This window comes from Gouania willdenowi, chromosome 9, assembly GCF_900634775.1.
Source record: "Gouania willdenowi chromosome 9, fGouWil2.1, whole genome shotgun sequence".
NCBI classification, from domain to species: domain Eukaryota; kingdom Metazoa; phylum Chordata; class Actinopteri; order Blenniiformes; family Gobiesocidae; genus Gouania; species Gouania willdenowi.
The window spans coordinates 2,283,485-2,303,457 of record NC_041052.1 but is presented as its reverse complement, the minus strand read 5'-3'; the positions used below and the strand labels follow the sequence as shown (position 1 = coordinate 2,303,457).

Here is a 19,973-nt window from a genome sequence, read left to right as displayed (position 1 = left end):
GGGATTCAGAAGAAACCTGCCCCTGTTCAGTGACGTCACTGCAGCCAGCAGCACATAGAGAGAGAGGCTGGAGGAGTCCGATACTGCTCTCTATCTGTCTCTAGCTCCGTTAACAGAGCCCTGACTCTGCGACATGCCCTGCTAATGCTAACACTAACGTTAACAAGGAGGAAATGAAGCGCAAAAGCGAGCGGAGACGGAACGAAGCGAGGAAGAAGAGGCGCTCGGAGGCGGAGCCACGGTCCGATGTTTACATCCAGATTACAGGTATAAAAAAAACAACAACATGCTATTAACGCTCATATACGCAAATAATAACATTCATGGTGTAACTGTAACGTTGCATCAGGGCATTATTGATATTATGTGACTGTGGCTGCGGATCAAGGAGAGCCATAAAAGCTAAAATTCCGCCTCTTCGTAGCTTGACTAACATCGTTTCCTGATTCCAGTTCATCCTAAATCATGTCAGTGGGCGGGACGGACGGCTCCCCAGGCTTCTGATTGGCTAACGGACCGTTGCCCCCCGGGCCAATCACATGTCCTATTTGTAGAACTTTAAAACTGAACAGGGCGGAGCACATCCTGACTGACGCGGTATTTCTCCAATCAGATGCTACACCAGTTCTCTCGTAACCAATAGCGTGTGGCGGGGCGGGGCTGGGAGGAGCCAAATACATTCTTTTTACGCAGAGTGCGCACTTGTATTGAGACTCTACCTCCACTAGTGTGACTTCCTCCACTTTTAACGCAGTCAGCCGTGTAAACTAATCCAAATACAAATCAATCGATCGATTTTACTTGTTGTGAGCACTTTTTTTTACGCCATTCACTCTCATTTCGCATGCACCAGCCCGTTGCTAAAACTGACCTCTGCATGACATCATGTTTAAAAGTGTGTGCAAGATGACCGCGGACGATGTTTCCACACGATGTATCGAGTTTATCAACGGTAAGTCTACACAAAAGGGGTTGGAATTGTATGCTAAACAAACAGTTACAGCTGGGTTTGAAGTAAAGTATTTTATAAAGGTAGTAATGTGTGGGAAAAACAACAAAATGAAAAAGTAACCGCCTCTTTCTGTCTGTGTGTGGCCTTCCCCCTCCTTCCTCCTCTTCCTCAGATCAACTGTACTTTGCCATACTTCAGCAGAAGATCAAAAGTAACCCTGAGAGACACTGTTTCTGCATTGATGAGGAGCTGGCGTATGAAAAGTGAGTTTAAATGTTAAATACAGTTGGTATTTAAACCAGGATCTGTTTCAGTGCTCTTTGCCCTCCTGGCTGCAATAAAACACATGTTTATTAGGGTGGGACGATAGTATCTTGACACAAAGAGTTCATGAAACGATACAATTTGATGGTTTGGAAAAGGAAAGACAAAAACCGGTGACGTTAAAGCTGCTGGACGTGTTTTGATTGATGTCTTTATTTCAAACATGTAAAATGATAACAGAAAAATAGTTTAAAAAATAATCATAATTACAACAGCAGAAATAGACCATTGATTTGATCCACAAACACTTAAATCTCTCAATTTACATGTGCAAAAGGAGTAGGAAGAAGTGTAAACTAATTTAATCCTAGCCCTTTAATGTTTTATCAGATAAAGACATAATAAAATATAGACCTTATAGATCACGTGTCAAACTCAAGGCCCAGGGGCCAAATCTAGCCCATCAGAGCATAAAAGTAAAAATGACAGAAAAGAAAACATGAATTCTTGTGTAAATTACTTAATAATTCAGTTGTAAATTGTTGTTGAAAGAACTCTAAATTCTTCCAAAATCCATGCAATTTTTCTCAAATTATTCACCAAAAATCTCCCCCAAATTAAATAAAAAAGGCAGTGGCTATGGGTACGTTAAACGTATCCGTAATGCCTGCCATACTTAATGTCTAATGTATGACTGGAAGTGCAAACTTAGGCACATTAATGTTGAAAGTGTTTGTTTTCCCGCCCACTTGTGATCTGATCTATCTGGTCTGTATTTGGTCCCAGAACTAAAATTAGTTTGACACCTCTGCCATAGATCAATAAATCTACTATAATTTGCTTATATATAAAAAAAAGTTTAAATTGCAGCTTAAAAGTTAGTTTTTATCACCATTGTAAACTCTGTTATTGATATTGTTGGAAAAGTTTCCTGCATTGCATTGTGGGATGTGGAGTCCTGTAAATGGATGCATAGAAGTGTTTTTATTTCATTCACACTGTGATTTATTGTGTTTGTCCAAAGTGACTTCCCAACATTATTCTGGTGTTTTCACTGAAAGTTGCAGCAAAAAATGGCGGATGTTTATCTATAGCAGAGGTAGGCAACTTTTATTACAGCAGGGCCGAAAAAAAGGTGTTTGTTTGATTGGAGGGTCACATGATCAACACTCATGTCAGCATTTAAAATAATGAGTGATCTAAGCATTAATACAGGTAAGAACAAATAGTTTTTCTGTCATTCTGTGTATGTTTGTTGTTTTTTTTTTCATTTCTGTTGTCCTTTTGCGTATTTTTCCTGTAAAATATGTGGTTTTTGGAGTCATATTGTGTATTTGTTTCTGTCATTTTGCAAGTTTTCTTTAATATTTCTGTGGTCGTTTTGCTTGTTTGTTAGTATGTGGGTTTGCGGAGTCATTATTTGTGTTTTTCTTGTCTTTTTGTGGACTTTTGTTGTAATTTTTTGTATTACTGTAGTTTTTTGTTCATTTTTTGAGTTTTTTCTGTGTTTTTATCTTGTCTTCTACTGTATTTTCCTGCAATGTCTCTGTATTTTTTAATGTATCCTTGCTCTTGTTTTGTGTAATTTTCTGTCATTTTGTACATTTACTTTGGGGGCCGCACAAAATTAGACCGAGAGCCGCATGTGGCCCCCGGGCCGCCAGTTGCCTATGTCTGATTTATGGGCTTACTTTATTAAATGTCTCTTAAACGAGAACAAAAACACAGTCAACCAATCACTGTCCTCCTCGTCTGGAGAAGAAACACAATAAATCACATCTGTCTACAGGACTCCACATCCCACAATGCAATGCAGGAAACCTTTCCATAAGTAAGTGTTTACAGTGGAGATTAAAACAAACTTTAAAGCAGAAATTTCAGCCTTTTTCATTTCTTTTTGAGTAAGTGATCTTAGATTTTATTGATCTATGAGGGCTACACTCTATCTTTAGATCATCTCCAGAAGCTTTATAGTGCTATAAGTGTCACTCTGAAAATAGAACACAAACACAGAGACTGACAATTCATGCCAGTCTAAAATTAAAACCAAAGCATGTCATCATGACATTTTTTAAATAAATAATTTGTGCATTAACTTTGCATAACAAGTTTTGAGAATATTTGGCACAGCCCTGATTTCAGGTATGAACATGTTTTTTTTTTACACAATAATAGCATGGCTACATTTTCTGGAAGCGACTGACACATTTGGACATGAGCTGTGTTGTAAATGTCATACTAACGTACTACTCATTTTAAATATGACTTCAAAATTAGTATGTAGCGCGTTCACACTAGATAGTATAAATATTCACTCCATGCGTTACCACTCGTACCATCGATTATAGATCTTATGACGATTTAATATCGCAACCTTTCGTTTTAATGAGCCACCTGTCCCCGCCCCCTGATTGGAGGAAGCAATAACCTAAGTCCATTATTCACTTGTTTTACTGTTGGTACTGGGGTTTTCACTGGTTATTATGTTTATACTTTGTATTTTAGTGGCTGTGTTGTTTTTAATAGTTTTATACTGGTGGTTCTACTGTGTGGACTAGATTCATTTCAACTTTTTTAAAACCTTTTTCCAGCTCTTACCAACTTCTTTCCCTCTTTTTCTCAACCTCATTCACTTTTTACAGGTTGATTTAGATTGTTTTGATCTATTTAAACATTTTTCAATGTCTGTTCAACTAGATTTTTCCAGCTATTTCGACTCATCTCAACATTTTGTAGCTTTTTAAACTTTCTTTGATTTAAAAAAAATGCCTGTTTTTCAACTTATTTAGTCATTTTTCAACATTTTTTATACCCGTATTTTTCGGACTATAAAGCGCACTTAAAATCCTTTAATTTTCTCAAAAATCGACACTGTGCCTTATAATCAGGTGCGCCTTATGTTTGAAATTATTTAACTTTGGTAAACTATGAAGAAAGAATAATTAAAAACAGCTTATCTCCACCTAGTATTTGTATGAATAATAGATTTTCTAGGTTCATTCTAACAGTAAATCATCCTGTCGATATAAAGTACGTAATAAATTGTGAGTGCTTGTATTAGCATTAATAACACATTTTTACACTTGGGACCAAATTTAAACAAGTCAAGTTATTATTTCTTTAACCTCTGAATCCTAAATCTTTTTAAGGATTATTGTTTTGTATTTAACAAACAGCATTAAAATAGAAAATCCTAAATTTTGAATTTAAAAAATGTGAATAATTTGATCCAAATAATGTTATAAATGACTTTTTGTTCTGTTTTTAGTTTTGTAGCTATATTAGGATCAGTTTACATGCTGTATTTTTAACTCTGTTACTATGAAACTTATAATTAAGCACAAGATTGATTCATCGGGCTGTAAACTTTGTTCCTGAATGATATAACTGTGACCTTTAATCTGTACTAAATGTCCTCCTCCCTTTGCTTTAATTAAATACTCTGTCTGACACACATTCACTTTTATTATGTAAGTCCTTTTCAGACGTAAAACAGGTTAAACAAATAGAAACTCTGACACAATCGCTCGTCATTTATGATTTCTTTTTAATTTCAGCTTTTATGCAGACTTTGGACCCCTCAACCTGGCCATGTTTTATCGCTTCAGTTGCAAACTGACAAAGAAGCTCAAGGTAAAGAGAAACTGTATTCTGACACTGCACTGTAATGAAGAAGTGGTCAATAATGTCTAGGTTTGTTTATTCATAGTAGGAAGATACACTCCAGCCAACTGAGTGTTTGATTAGTATTGCTGAAAGTTAGTGTTTGTGGAGTTGTGACAGTAACTTTGTACTTTATCTGAGAGGTCAGCGAGTTCAGGTTATAACATCACATGTTCTTTCATCACTCATTCAAAGAGTCTGTGTGTGTTTGTGCTCATTTTTTCGTATATTGTGGTTATTTTTCTGTATTTTGTGGTTAGTTTTCTGTAATTTTTTGTATTTACAGTATGTCGTTTTGTTTCCATTTTGTGGGGGATTTTTTTTAAGTCGTTTTGTGTATTTCTGTGTTCCATTATTTTGTAAAAAAAAAAAAAAAAATCTGTCATTTTTGTATAATTTGTGTGTATTTAGTTGTCATTTTGTGCATCTTTGAAGCAATTTTTGTGTTTGGTAATTTTGGTATTTGTGTTGTTTTGTTGTCACTTTGTGGGGGGGTTCAAACCATTTTGTGCATTTATGTGTGTTTTAGAAGCAATTTTGCGTATTTCAGTGTTTCATCATTTTGTGTATTCTTTTTCTGTTTCCCTATTTTTGTGCATGTATTTGTTTGTCATTTTGTGTATTTTTGTTGTAATTTATGTGTTTTTTGTCACTTAGAGTTTTTCTTTGAATCATTTTGTGCATTTATGTGTTTTGGATGTCATTTTTTGTATTTCTGTTTTCATTTTATGTCTTCTGTCATTTTGTACATTTTTTCTGTAATTTTTGAGTATTTTCTTAGTGTGTTTGGTTGTCATATTGTGTCTTCTCTTTTCTGTTAGGTACATTTTGCTGTCCTTTTATTGTACCTTTCTTTGTGCATTCTTACATAATAATCTAATAAAGTCAAGCTTTAATCGTTCTTTTCTTCTTTTTGTTTCAGTCCATCACAATCTCAAGGAAGAAAATCATATTTTATACATGTGGAGATCAGAAAAAACAAGCTAACGCTGCCTATCTAATAGGATCATATGCGGTAAGTAAAACATTTTATTGTTTCATTCATTTTTCTAGATTGGAACAATTACATAAGTGATGCATTTTCCATGTTTTTTTTTTTTTTTTTTTTTTAAAGGTAATGCATCTAAATATGTTGCCAGAGGTAGCCTACAGTTTGCTGGTGTCAAGAAATTCATCGTATATTCCTTTCAGGTAACGCCTTAAATCAATGTCTATAAGAGAAGAAGTCACAAACTGTTCTGGAAATGAAAAATAAAATTTAAACCCTTTTAGTTAATAGTCAATATGAATATAATTAGAAGGCTTACAATAAATAAAGGGACTCATAACTTATAACACCCAAAATGACATACAGACAAAACAACAGCATCTATAAACAGAAATGACAGAAAAGTTAACACGAATATGCAAAATAACATTAAAAACACAGAAAATAAGGAGGAAATAAACTAAAATACACAAATTGACTCCAAATAGACACAAAGCCACAACAAAAACACAGTTACAGATTTATTTTTCTTAAATACACAAAACGACTCCAAAAACACAAGATACACAGAATGACTCAAAATACAGAGAAAATTAGAGGAAAAATAAACCAAAATGATTGAAAAATATACAAATCAACATTAAAAAAAAAAAATACAAAATGACTACAAATACACACAAAGCCACAACAGAAACATTGAATGACAGGAAAATATTCAAAATAACAACAGACAACAAACATAAGCAAAAAATGCTGGAAAATATATAAAACATCAAAAATGTACAAAATGACTCCAAATACACACAAAACACAGAGAATTACAGAAAAACAATGACAACAAAAAGACACAAACCCTTTATACTTTTGTGTTAGATTGGTCATTATTCTAAATGCTGACATCAATTTAAATAAGACATGAAAATAACCTTGTAAATATTTGCTTTGTTGTTGTTTTTTTACAGAGACGCCTCGTTTGGAACGTGCATGTTCAACCTGAACATCCTGGACTGTCTTCAGGCTGTGGACAAAGTCTGTAACGTTTCTTTTCCTTTGTCTAAAGCTGAACACGTCCTGTATGTAAACTGTTTATTTAAATGTCCTCCAGGCTCTGCAGTACGGCTGGCTGGACTTCTCTAACTTTGACGTGGAGGAGTACGAGCACTACGAGCGAGCGGAGAACGGGGACCTGAACTGGATCATACCTGGGAAGTTCCTGGCCTTCAGTGGTCCTCACCCTAAGAGCAAAATAGAGAACGGTAACGCTGGTCGTTGTTATTCTGAGGTCAGTGTGTGTGTGACTGACGCAGCTTTAACTCCCGTTTATTTCTCCCCTTCATCAGGCTACCCTCTGCACGCCCCTGAGGCTTACACGGCGTACTTCAGGAAACACAACATCACCACCATCATCAGGCTCAATAAGAAGATGTACGACGCCCGGCGCTTCACAGAGGCCGGCTTTGATCACTACGACCTGTTCTTTGTGGACGGGAGCACGCCCAGCGACGCCATCCTCAGGAAGTTCATCAGCATCTGTGAGAGCGCTGAGGGAGCCATCGCCGTGCACTGCAAAGGTAACGATTTAGCTACGAGCTACGGGTTGGTGGGAACACTCACTGCTCTTCCTCTTCCTCCAGCCGGCCTGGGACGGACGGGCACTCTGATTGGCTGCTACATGATGAAACACTACCGACTGACGGCTGCTGAGGCCATCGCCTGGATACGGATCTGTAGGCCCGGGTCCATCATTGGGCCTCAACAGAACTTTGTAGAAGAGTTAGTGTTCCTTAAAGTTTTACTTTTGCATTGTTCAAAATGTTTATTGGATCCGAGGGTCATTTGTTGTCATTTTTGTGTTTTTCTTTGTATATATTTTCTGGAATCACTTTGTGTACTTGTTTTCCTCTTCTTTATTATTCTTGTCCTTTTGTGTATTTATTTATATCTATATATATATATTTTTTTTTTGTGCATATTTCTGTAATCTTATTTGTTTTCTTTATGTGTATTATTTTTGTTGTTCTTTTGTGTATTTTCTGTAATATTCTCTGTTTGTTGTCTTTTTATGGATATTTTTTGTCCTTTTGTCTGTTTTTGTGGTTTTCTTGTGTATTGTTGTTATCCTCTTGTTTATTTATCTCAATTTTCTTTTAAGTATTTTTCTATAATTCTGTCATCTTTTTTTTTTGTATATTTCTGTAATCTTAAATGTATTTGTAGTAATTTTTTAGTTTTTTTGTTCCGCATGTGTATTCTTGTTGTTCTTTTGCATATTTTTAAGTAATATCCTCTGTTGTTTTCTTATGGATATTGTGTGTTGTTCTTTTAAGTGTTTTCCTGTATTATTCTCTTATTTTGTTGTCTCTTTGTGGATATTTGTTTTCCTTTTGTGTATTTTTTTTTAATTTTGTGTTGTCCTTTTATGTATTTATCTGTAATTTTCTCTATTTTAGTTGTCCTTTTGTGTATTTTTGTGTTTTGTAGTCCTTTTGTCAGACTAAAATCAGACAGAGGGCTGTATGTGGCCCCCTGGTTAATCACTTGCTCATGTCTGATTTAGTGTCATAAAGAAATCCACTGTGGAAATGCTTTTTAGATTATTTAATGTCTGAATGCAGAGGATTTTTTGCAAAGAGAGCTAAACAGTTTCTTCTGTGCTTTTTTTAAAACCCTGAACATCAGGAAGCAGAATAATCTGTGGGCAGAGGGAGACGTTTTCAGAGGGAAGAAGCTAAACGAGAGAGGAAACGGGAAGATGGCCGTAACCAGGATCCTATCGGGAGTGGACGACATCACCATCAACGGGAGCAACAAAAACAGGACGTCCAAAAAAGAGGACGTGACACTGGTAGGTTGGAGCGATACAATAAAATACGATTGATTTGTTTGTAGTGAAATCATTTCTGTTCCCTGTTTTAAAAAAAAAACTAATTTTCTTATTTCTAGTACAACGATGAAGAAGAACGAAATGGACTTACACAGGGAGACAAATTACGAGCACTTAAGAGCAAGAGGCAGGCCAGATCATCCACTGGTTCTTTATCGTAAGTCTGCAACTCATATATATATATATATATATATTTTCTCTTTCCTAATCTTTCACAACATTTACATCAACTTGTGTTTTTTAAAGCACACATTTTTGGTGTTTTCACCATTTTAGTTGCAAAAATGCAAAAGTTTAAAAACTCAAGGGTCGTGAGATGTTGCAACTGAAAAATGTCAGCTGTTGTGCACCAGTCGCAGCTCTGCACCGAGTTAGAGCGCTTTTTATGGGTTAAAGCAAACAGAGCGTTGCAACCGCAGCATTAACTGAGAGCAAACAGAGGCCAAGGTTAAAAGATAGCAGGTGATTATCAGAGCACGGAGCAGAAAGGACACGTTTACTCTGTGGGAAACTAATTATCTTTATAATGTAGAAGATTTTAAAAAAGCACAGGAGGGCCTCCCATTTTCTGTTTCAAAAGTTCCCAAATTCTGAAAGTGAATGTTTCAATTTTGTTTCATCATCTTTCCCTGTTTAAATGACTTCCCTGGCTAAAAAAGTAAACTACTGTAATTCATTTTACATTTTATGATTGAAATGATTTACTAAAACATGGTGGTTATGCTAAAATTATGCAAAAACAACGTTAGCCACACAGCTAACCCTCAGCCACCAGTTTAACCAGAACAATCCCACAAAAATGTGTGATATGATCCTAAAATATTGTTTATAAAACCGTTACTCAGAGCTAACCGTAGAATCAGCCTCATGTTTAGCACAATATTCCGCACAGCGTGAGATTCAAGATGTTTCTGCTGGCGATGTGTCACCAGATAATCTGATCACCAGTTCAGCTAATACACCATCAGCTAACCCTGTCTTTGCACCAGAGCCTTTTCACATTTGAATTCAGTCACAATAATCTCAACCAACGCATTAAAAACACACTTCAGATGAAGCTCTGCGTTCATTTTCAGTCACAGGATAACATGATCGCTAATCGAACCTTAACATGTAGCATGAGTCTTTGAAAGAGATTATGGCCTGGAAATTGACAAATTTGTTCGTTTTTCACAGTTTCTAGACATTCAATCATCCATTTTACAGTTGTAAATATTGTATAAATGTGTGATTTTGTCCAAAAACATGCATATGAGGCATTTCTGTGTCAGGTTGGGGCCTGATTTTAAATAAAGAGAGACATAAAAACATTTGCTCTCCGTTCCAGAACGTCAATTCTGTTTTTTGTTTGTCCCTTTTTCGCGTTGACAGAAAATTGGAGGCCCAACATGATGATGCTGTTTTGTGAAAGCTTTGTGTTCATTTTCAGTCACAGGATAATACAATCGCTAATCGAACCGAGAGGTTTTGAACGGGATTATTATTATGGACATATTTGTCCGTTTGTTACACTATGTAGACATTCAATTACCTGTTTTCCAGTGAAAAACAGCACGTAAATGTGTGATATTGTCCCAGAACATGCATGTCATGTTGGGGCTTGATTTTAAATAAAGAAAAGATTGCTCTTCTAAAGTGTGAATTAAACAGAGGCCGTACATAATTTAAGAAATTTTGACCATTTCTGAATGGTTAAACTTTAATGTGTCTTCATCAGTCAGTGTGTGAGCACCGGTAGTACCTGTAGGTGTGGACTGTGGACGTGGGCCTTGCCAGTGAACCCATGTGGCTTTGGCTTGTGTCGTCCTGTGTCAGGCAGGTGGTAATGTTCTGCTGCAGCCTCATGGGGGCAGTGTGGCCATTGTGCTGCCTGCCCTTCAAAAGATAGAGAGAGGCAGAGAGAGAGAGAGGAGGAAGTGAGGTTTTGTATGATGGAGGTAAGTGTACGTCACTTCCTGTCTGGCAGACATCCTCCACCCATAGTAACGGTTGCCATGGCAGTGAGTGGTATGGCTCAGACAGTGGCTGATGTGTTTGTTTTTCTCTCTCCTTTTGCTCTTTCCCTGGATCACTATAATGGGATATTATTAATATAATATAACTGATGAATAATATTTATTTACACACGCTCGTGCCCTGCCTGGTGGAGGTAGTTTGCATTTGATAACAGAACAGCACTGATTGTTCAACTATTCATAGTTTATAAAATAAATGTGAATCAGTTGAATTCAGTGTCAGAGCTTTGCTTGCAATGCAATGCTGACTTAAATAAAATGTTTATTAGAAACATCTTAGCTCGGTTCTCCCTCATAGGTTTCAAAAGCAGCCCGTTCAAACATTGCAGCTCCAAATTAGCTTCTTAAAGCAGCTGGATAAAGACAGTGTAGGTCTTATAAATCATTAAATTAAAGATCATTTGCTCCAGAAAATAAAACAGATGTAAACGGTTGAAATTTCCTCTTGAAAGTTTGTTTTAATCTCTTCTGAAACCACTCGGTTTATTGACAAAGTGGGAAAAGTTTTATTCCGGGTGTTTCCATGGACTGAATGTTGTAGCAAAACAATAGTTGATGTATATTTTGGGGCTTAAATGGAAAGATCTGAAACAAAGAGTTGGAATACTGAGAACAAACTAGGAAACACAAGAAATCACAGTAAAAACACATCTATGCATCCCACAATGCAATGCACCAAACTTCCAACAACGTGGAAGAGCAACATTTAACATTTAGCATTTAATGTTTAACATTTATATTTAATGTTTAACATTTATATTTAATGTTTAACATTTATATTTAAAAATAACAGTTAGATTTAACATTTAGATTTAAATATAACATTTAGAATTAATATTTAAATTTAATAATCATATTTAAATTTAATAATCATATTTAAATTTAATAATCATATTTAAATTTAATAATCATATTTAAATTTAATAATCATATTTAAATCTAACATTTAGATTTAACAATTAGATTTATTATTAAACATTCTGATTTTGATTTAATATTTAACGTTGACATATTTTCATGAGAGGAAAAAATATCACAATTTTCACAAATACAAATAAAATACTCTGGTCAAAAGTAACATAAAATAATTCACATACTTTTTTTTTTTTACATGGTTTGTTGCTACATGTTGCAAAAAGTTGCTGTTTATTTTAGCATGTGTAACTTTACAATCGGTGCCCCATAATACTAATAATAATGCATTGGATTTTATATAGCAAACACAAGAAATTAACAGTAAAAATGAAGTAAAAACACTTCTATGCATCCGTCTACAGGACTCCACATCCCACAATGCAATGTAACAAACAACGTGGAAGAGCAAAACAAACTTTTGATCAGCATTTTCATCCTTTTACTTCTTTTTTTTTTTTTTGAGCAAATTATTCTTGGATTTATTGATCTATGGGGTCACACTATGCCTTTAATAAAAAATGATCATCTAGAGCAGCTTTAAAGCGATCCTAAACTGTTTTTACAAGTTCGATAAAAAATCTTTGAAATGTACTGTAGATTTATGAGTAACAAATCACATTATTATGCACTATATTTATTTAATTACCTTTTAAAAATGGGACTACTTCACAGTTTTAGAGCCTGTGTTCCTCCATCTTGAAATCACATGATTGATGATGTCATGGCTGAAACAGTGCGCTGACACGCTCTGGTGGCTAAAGTTAGCGATTAATTACGGACTGTTGAAGACACACAAACCTTGAAGATTGAAATCCTTTTGGGTGGGAGTCATTCAACAGTCCGTGATTTTCTTGCTAACTTCAGCCACCTGAGTGTGTCAGCGCACTGTTTAAGGGAGAGTAAAGGTCCCTTAGGAGAGCTTTTCTTCTCTGCTTCATTGTCTACTACCAAACCTCAGAGTTGGAACTGTTGCCCCCTGCGGTTACAGATATTTTCCAAACACAGGCTCTAAAACTGTAAAGTAGTCCCATTTTTTAAAGTTAATTAATGGTGCATTATAATAATGTTTTGTTAGACATAGATCTACTAATAAGGACATTTCAAAGGTTTCAGACCAAACTTGTAAAAACCGTGGAGTATCCCTTTAAGTAATACAATGTGTTCTAGTGTTTTATTCCTCTCTGGAGTTCATAGAGGCAGAAAAGCTTCCTTACAATGTTGTATTCATGCTGTATTTCTAATTTCCAGCCTCAGTGTTGACTATTTCTTAATATTCAACATAAAAGTGCATGTTAACTCTTAAGACCGTGAGAAGAATAGCTATTGAGGTCTTTTCTTACACTTTTTCTGCTTTTTGGTGCATGGCCTTGCAGACAAACCCCCTCATGCACGCATGTACGTGTCGTTGTGTCGTGTTTGATCTTTGTGTCTAACATGGTTCATTTTGGGGGGGTCGGGGCAGGGGGTTATCGACTCAGACCTCTGGTTGTTTTTCATTTGCATGTGACTGGATCAGAACATGCATCACACACTCAGGTCTCCATCGCAAACAGTTTTTCCACTTTTTTAAAAGCTTTTAGAAATCAAACAATATTTGAAATCTGGTTTTCTAAAGATGCAAGAATAGTTTGTAATAATTTTAATTTCTCTAAATATTGTGCCTCTATCCAAGCTATTAAAAGAAGAACTTTACAATGACAAAAAACAAAATTTAAACTGTAATTCTTCTTATATCGAGATATCATTCTTGCAAAAGTCTGATTTAATTGAAAACCCATCATTTCCTGGTCCTGGTGAATGCAAACCTCAGTCTAACTCAGTCACAATGGAAAAGCAGAACACCAGCGGCTTGGTTGATGCCCCGCCCCTTTGTCTGGTTTTTCTGTTTGTTTCTCTTGTTGGATTTGTCCTCCTTGCAGACGGCTGCTACTGGTAGCCATGTTGCTCTGGTCCCTGTGTAGCCTTGCCCTGTGGTGGATTGTGTATGGCTTCCCCTCTTCCGTCGTGCATTTCTGTATAGACGGGTTAGGATTTCAATGAGGCCCCCAAAAAACACCCTGTCCTGCCCCCCTGCTGGAGCTCTAACTGAAAACGCTGTAGGTGAGCCCCCCGATCTCTGTTTAATTCTGAACCCCAATTAAGGTTTTAGCTGATAAGTAACGAGCTTTGGCTTTTAAAAAGCATCATCATCAGTGGCTCCCGCCCTGTCAGGGTCACTGTAATGATTTTGCACCGCAGACATTTTCGTTTTACTCTTTAATGGTCACATATCTACGCTTTGCTGGTGTTTTCGTTATCTTCAGTCCCAACTGTTAAATGTAACTCAGTCAGACAAGAACATCATGATTAGAGCCTCCGATTTTCAGTTTCTCACGTTACACTTTCCTATTTAGATTATTCTACTTACTATTAATCTTCCTGAAATCATACCAAACATGATGAATGGGGTTAATAGAGACAATTTATATGCTTGTGATGACTCAGAACCCACACCAGATTACGTTACGTTTTCATCAGAAATAAAAATGGGTTAAAAGTGACCAAAAATTTTGTAAAAGGTGGTAAAATGGGATTTTAAAAACCACAGAAATTGGTTAAAATAGAGTGGGCAAAAATGGACATGAAAAATGTTAAGGGTTCAAATTGTCAATATTAGAACAATTAGTTTAAACTGGCAAATAATGGGAATGACAAATGGTGAGCGTGGTTAAATTGGCAAAGATAAGAATTATAAGTGGTGAAAAAAGATTAAAAGTGACAATAATGGATGAAAATATGCAACATTAGGTGAAAAAAGTGGTAGAAAGGGTTTATAAGATCTGAAAAAGTCTTAAAAATGGAAGAAATGTGTGGAAACAAAATGCATTGAAATTAATGTAAAGTGTCAGAAATGGGAGTAATGTAGCAAAAATGCATCAAAAAATTTTCTTGGTGACCCCCTCCCAGTGTTTCGCGACTCCAAATGGGGTCCTGACCCCAAGGTTGAGAACTTCTGCCTTAGCCAACAGGAAAGATTTAATGCTTCTGTCACCAGATAAACTGATCACCAGTTCAGCTAAAACACCCTCAGCACCAGAGCCTTTTCATATTAAAATAATGTGAACCAACGCATTAAAAACAAAGATGAAGCTCTGCATTCACAGGATAACATGATCCCTAATCAAACCGTAACACGTAGTGTGATATTTTGAACAGGATTATGGACAGAATTTGATAAATTTGTTGGTTTTTCTGTTCTTTCTAGACATGGAATCACCCATTTTACAGTAAAAAATGGTGTGTAAATGTGCGATTTTGTCCTAAAACGTGCATGTGAGGCGTTTCCATGTCATGTCGGGGCCTGATTCTAAATAAAAAGAGAAAAATAGAAATCATATTCTTATTTTCCGTCTGTTTTGCGCTTTCACAGAAAATCGGAGGTCCTACATGATGATATTTTATGGTCACTAACCCTGCCTGCTCGCTGCTCTACACGCACTAATCACATGTTCACTGTTTCTCACTCTCCTACTCATCACATGCACTATTCTGCTATTCTGCCTGAATGATTTCATGTATTGAATATTCAAATGTAGACGTTAATATGTCCATGTTTTGTGTTTACAGACTGGAGGAGAATAAAATACACACCAGGTCCTCATCACAAACCATGAGGTAGAGTATTAACACCACACACACATTTAAATATCTGCTGAGGAAGATGAGAGCATTGATCTCCTCTGTAGGGATGAAGAGTGCAGGACTGGGGTCCGCCCCTTTACCCTCTCTGACCAATTAGAGAGCAGCAAGAGGACAAGAACGTCACTGCCCACCAATGGAGTGGGAGGAAGGTATGTGGATCCATTTAGAAATCGGCTTCTTATTTTTGTTCATCCATTAAACAACACAAAAATTTGTGTGTTTTTGTTGTTGTATATTCTTGTATTTCTATTTTTATGTTTCTATATTTGTAGATGTTTGTTTTTATTTCATGTATCTGCTGTTTGTGTATTTATTTTTGTATTTGTTTTTTAAAATTTCTTGTCATTCTGTTTTTGTGGTTTCATGTTTTTGAAGTCATTTTATGTATTTCTGTTGGAATTTTCTGTGATAGTCATTTTTGTGTATTTATTGTTTTATTTTGTATTATCTTTTTTTTGGTTATTTATTTTTCTGTATTTCTGAGTCATTTTTGTTGTTTTGTATATATTTTATTTTTATGATTTATATTTGTGCATATTTTCATATGTTTCATTTTGCATATTTTTTTGTTATCATTTCATGCATCTCTTAATTTTGTGTATTTTTCTGTCATTTAGTGTGTTTAAGGGCTGCACCAGTTTATTTACTACTTTTAATCGTCTGTACCATTATGAAAACAAGGATATAACAATAGCTAATTCATCATCACATTGAATTCATTTTACACAAATTATTTTCCAACAATAAGCACATCACGGTGTGGATGAAGTGATGATGTGCTCGTTAGCAGGTGTGCGTCGCTACTGGATTATTGTTATTCTCTAAGTGAACCTGCCCTGAGGTGCTATAGCCACTCATTGATTGATTGATCCATTATTCTATCTACAGCGTCCTGTACCACAGCAGACTGGTCAGTTCTCTAAACAACTTACATGTCATGGCTGACCACAGAGAGCCAATGGGCTGCCAGTCACATGACACCAGCACGCTCAACTTTAACATGGCACATGTTCGCTTAAAGGTTAGCGTTACCCAAACCGTCCTGGAGCCGTTTGGAAACTTCAGCTGGATTCACACACACCTAAACTTAAACATTTATTAACATTAGAGTTATTAGAGTGTCAAACTCAAGGTACGGGGGCGAAATCCGGCCCTTAAGAGCGTCCATTGTGGCCCACAAAAGAAAGTAAAGATGACAGTGAGAACATGAAATATTGCCTTAATTACGGTAGATGTCTCAGTCCTTCAAAATACATAAATTCAATTAAACTCTACAATATTTATTTATATAATATATATTTCCCATGCTTACATCACATGATGCAGCTCCACATTGTGTTTAATATAAAAAGGAGAACAAGTGCAGCTTTATTTTTTGGTTCTATGGCATTATCGAATTGTATACTCTTAAAAACATTTTATTTATTTTTAATCACAAATTTGAGGGAACACATTTTTTAATTGTTTAATATTAGATTAAACAATTTATTTAAAATTTGTAAAATCTTATTTTCAAACATTTGTAAAATCTTATTTTCAAACATTTGTAAAATCTTATTTTCAAACATTTGTAAAATCTTATTTTCAAACATTTGTAAAATCTTATTTTCAAACATTTGTAAAATCTTATTTTCAAACATTTGTAAAATCTTATTTTCAAACATTTGTAAAATCTTATTTTCAAACATTTGTAAAATCTTATTTTCAAACATTTGTAAAATCTTATTTTCAAACATTTGTAAAATCTTATTTTCAAACATTTGTAAAATCTTATTTTCAAACATTTGTAAAATCTTATTTTCAAACATTTGTAAAATCTTATTTTCAAACATTTGTAAAATCTTATTTTCAAACATTTGTAAAATCTTATTTTCAAACATTTGTAAAATCTTATTTTCAAACATTTGTAAAATCTTATTTTCAAACATTTGTAAAATCTTATTTTCAAACATTTGTAAAATCTTATTTTCAAACATTTGTAAAATCAAAAATTTTCAAAAAAATAAAATTGGAAACTTTCAAAAAAATAAAATAAAATTGGAAACTTTCTAAAAAAAAAAGTAAAATCTAAAATTTCCTCAATCTTTTAAAATATTTTTTTTACAATCTTAAATTGTCTAAACACTTTTAAAATTTTAAATTTTCTAAAATAAAATTTTAATACAAATTTTTCAAGGTTTATTTTTTTAGTCTGCAATCTTTCACAAATTTTTCCACAAAATTCCCATCAAAGTTACACAAATATTGGTCAGAAAATGAAGTAATTTGAAAGTGTAAATCCTGCAGGGACTGATATTTGTCATTTATTGCTTGGATATCGTCTCCGTCTTACATTCTCTATTATTTACATGGATTTCGAACCAGGCCACATTAATGATAATAATAATACATCAATTTTATATAGTGCTTTTTTAGGGACTCAGTCACTTGAAGAGAAGAAAAAAGAAATGACAATGAAAGTAAAAGAAAGTTTAAGGATAAGCAAGTTTAAAAAGGAGTGTTTTAAAGTTCTGTAATGAGTCAGCATTCATGATATGTTGAGGGAGTGAGTTCCAGAGGGCGGCGGCCAAGGTTCGGAGCATTAATGTTGAAATTGCTAAAATCTGCGTCCCACTGAGATCAAACTGCTGCGTATTTGCATCTGAATAATGTGTGAATCCAGCTAAAAATCCTGATGCTCGTTACTTCCTCTACGTCTCAGAAGTCCATCCTTTTAATCTACAGAATGTTTCTCCATCTTTCCCTTCCTGGGTCTCACCACTACCACTCCTGCTGCTCCTTTCCTTCCTTGCATGGATATAAAATGACTGGTTGTAGCTTCTCTGGGCAGAGCTGGTCACTGTGGGAACTTTAAATTAATCATCGTCTTCCACTTCCTGTTCAGCTAATCGTGTTTTTTTTCCCCTCCACGCTATAGGCGTGTCACGTTCAGAGGACGTAAAGCTCTCAACTCAGCGAGAGCAGCTCGACTTTCCAGATTATGGTAACGTTTTATTACTATTTTAAAGTTTTTAAATCACGTGTGGAATGTGTATTAAAACATGTTTTTTTTTCTGTGTTTCAGTCACATCTTACCTAAAGCTAGAGCTCCTCTCCTTCGCTAAGCCTGGACCTTTGGGATTGGATAATCATGTCTATATTTTTGGTATTTTTTAAAAGAAATGTAACGTACGCCTTTTTTTTTTTAAAGTAGGAACTTTAATCATGTGGCACTTATCCAATATTTCCACTGGATGCGTAGCAACAACAGAGCTGATACGTTTCCATTAAAGTCAATGTGTCAATTTCCATAAACACTTTCATTATACACATTATATTACTAAACATTTTTTAAATCAGATAAAGACGTAGTTTAGACCTCATGGATCAATACATCCAAGATCATTTGTTCAAAGAAAATGGTTGAAAATGTTGCTTGAAAGTTGCTTCAGCCCATTTTTGCTCATTTTCTACAACTACACCAAACTCACCATATTTTAACCGATTTTCATCACTTTTTCTTGCCATATTTTTGACCCTTTTAATGTATTTTTGCTACATTTCTCCCATTTCCGACACTTCATCACATTTCAATGTCTTTTCTGCAATTTTTTTCCACTTTCAAGACATTTTCAGCACTTATAAACCCTTTCCACCTAATGTCATATTTTGACCCATTATTGTCACTGAACTTCTTTTAATCATATTTCATGCTTAGTTTTGCCATTTTAACCACAATTGGCAATTTGTCATGCCCATTATTTGCCAGTTTAAACTAATTGTTCCTACTTTTAAGCCAATATTGACCCTTTGAACCTTTTTTTGCCACTTTTTCTGTCTGTTTTTGGGTACTCTAATTTGCAACTTTTAACCAATTTCTGTGGTTTTAAAAATCCCAATTAACCCCCTTTTCTGGTCACTTTTAACCAATTTTATTAAAACAAGGATTTCCATCTTTAAGATGACTATAATAATAATAAACGTTCCTGGATAACAGTGGATATTATTCAGATGAATAAATAAATGTGGTTATCACAGATTCATAGAACAATGGACCATCATTTTACTGACTTTATGGATGGACCCCAAAAATCTCTCCTTTATTCCCCCTTATAGATGGTCCTGTCTCCACATGACTGTTCTTCAATGTTCATGTCTGTGTTCAACCACCTTCAGCTACAGTGGGGGTCCCCGCTCTCTGGGACCTTTATTTTGGGGGTCGTGGGCTGAAAAGGTTGAGGACCAGTGATCTAGTGTAATGTCTCCTCCCTTAAGGCCGTATCCCTGAGGTTTTTAAACGTTTGACCACCTTTTCTGGTCACTTTAAACCCATTTTATGTCTGATATAAACAAGGAGACAGACAGCAGAGCACAGATGTTACGCATCCAGTGGAAATCCAGTTTTAAGTTTTTCCCGTCATCATAAACCAAGTCTTGAACCATGTGCAGACTGATCCAACCAACAGTTTCCTTCTAAATTTGGACCATCCAACCGATACAAGGACCAGGAAGCGAATGAACAGACTTAAGACTGAATCAGTCATTACTTCAAAGTAAAAGTATGCGTCTGGATCCAGGGTTGTAAATACAAAATGTATTTGCCTTTCCTTCATAAACCTGCATGTTCGTTAA

General features: G+C 35.1%; 1 protein-coding gene across 4 annotated transcripts; it reads left to right on the top strand.

The window, feature by feature from the left end:
* Positions 1 to 24: 24 nt before the first annotated feature.
* On the top strand, positions 25 to 18,914 carry cdc14b (cell division cycle 14B). Of its 4 annotated transcripts, none has more exons than XM_028457660.1 (16): positions 25 to 267; positions 1,125 to 1,215; positions 4,774 to 4,849; positions 5,802 to 5,894; positions 5,994 to 6,070; positions 6,830 to 6,896; positions 6,973 to 7,123; positions 7,208 to 7,438; positions 7,502 to 7,640; positions 8,547 to 8,712; positions 8,811 to 8,908; positions 15,288 to 15,335; positions 15,407 to 15,511; positions 16,251 to 16,383; positions 18,280 to 18,345; positions 18,427 to 18,914. In XM_028457660.1, exons 1-15 carry the CDS (start codon positions 174 to 176, stop codon positions 18,301 to 18,303), a joined length of 1,593 nt encoding a protein of 530 aa, XP_028313461.1. In that variant the 5' UTR covers positions 25 to 173; the 3' UTR covers positions 18,304 to 18,345; positions 18,427 to 18,914. The 4 variants fall into 4 exon arrangements, with proteins under 4 accessions (XP_028313461.1, XP_028313464.1, XP_028313463.1 ...); XM_028457661.1 differs by lacking the exon at positions 25 to 267 and adding an exon at positions 688 to 952; XM_028457662.1 differs by lacking the exon at positions 16,251 to 16,383 and having other exon boundaries at positions 174 to 267.
* The last annotated feature ends 1,059 nt before the right edge of the window (positions 18,915 to 19,973 follow it).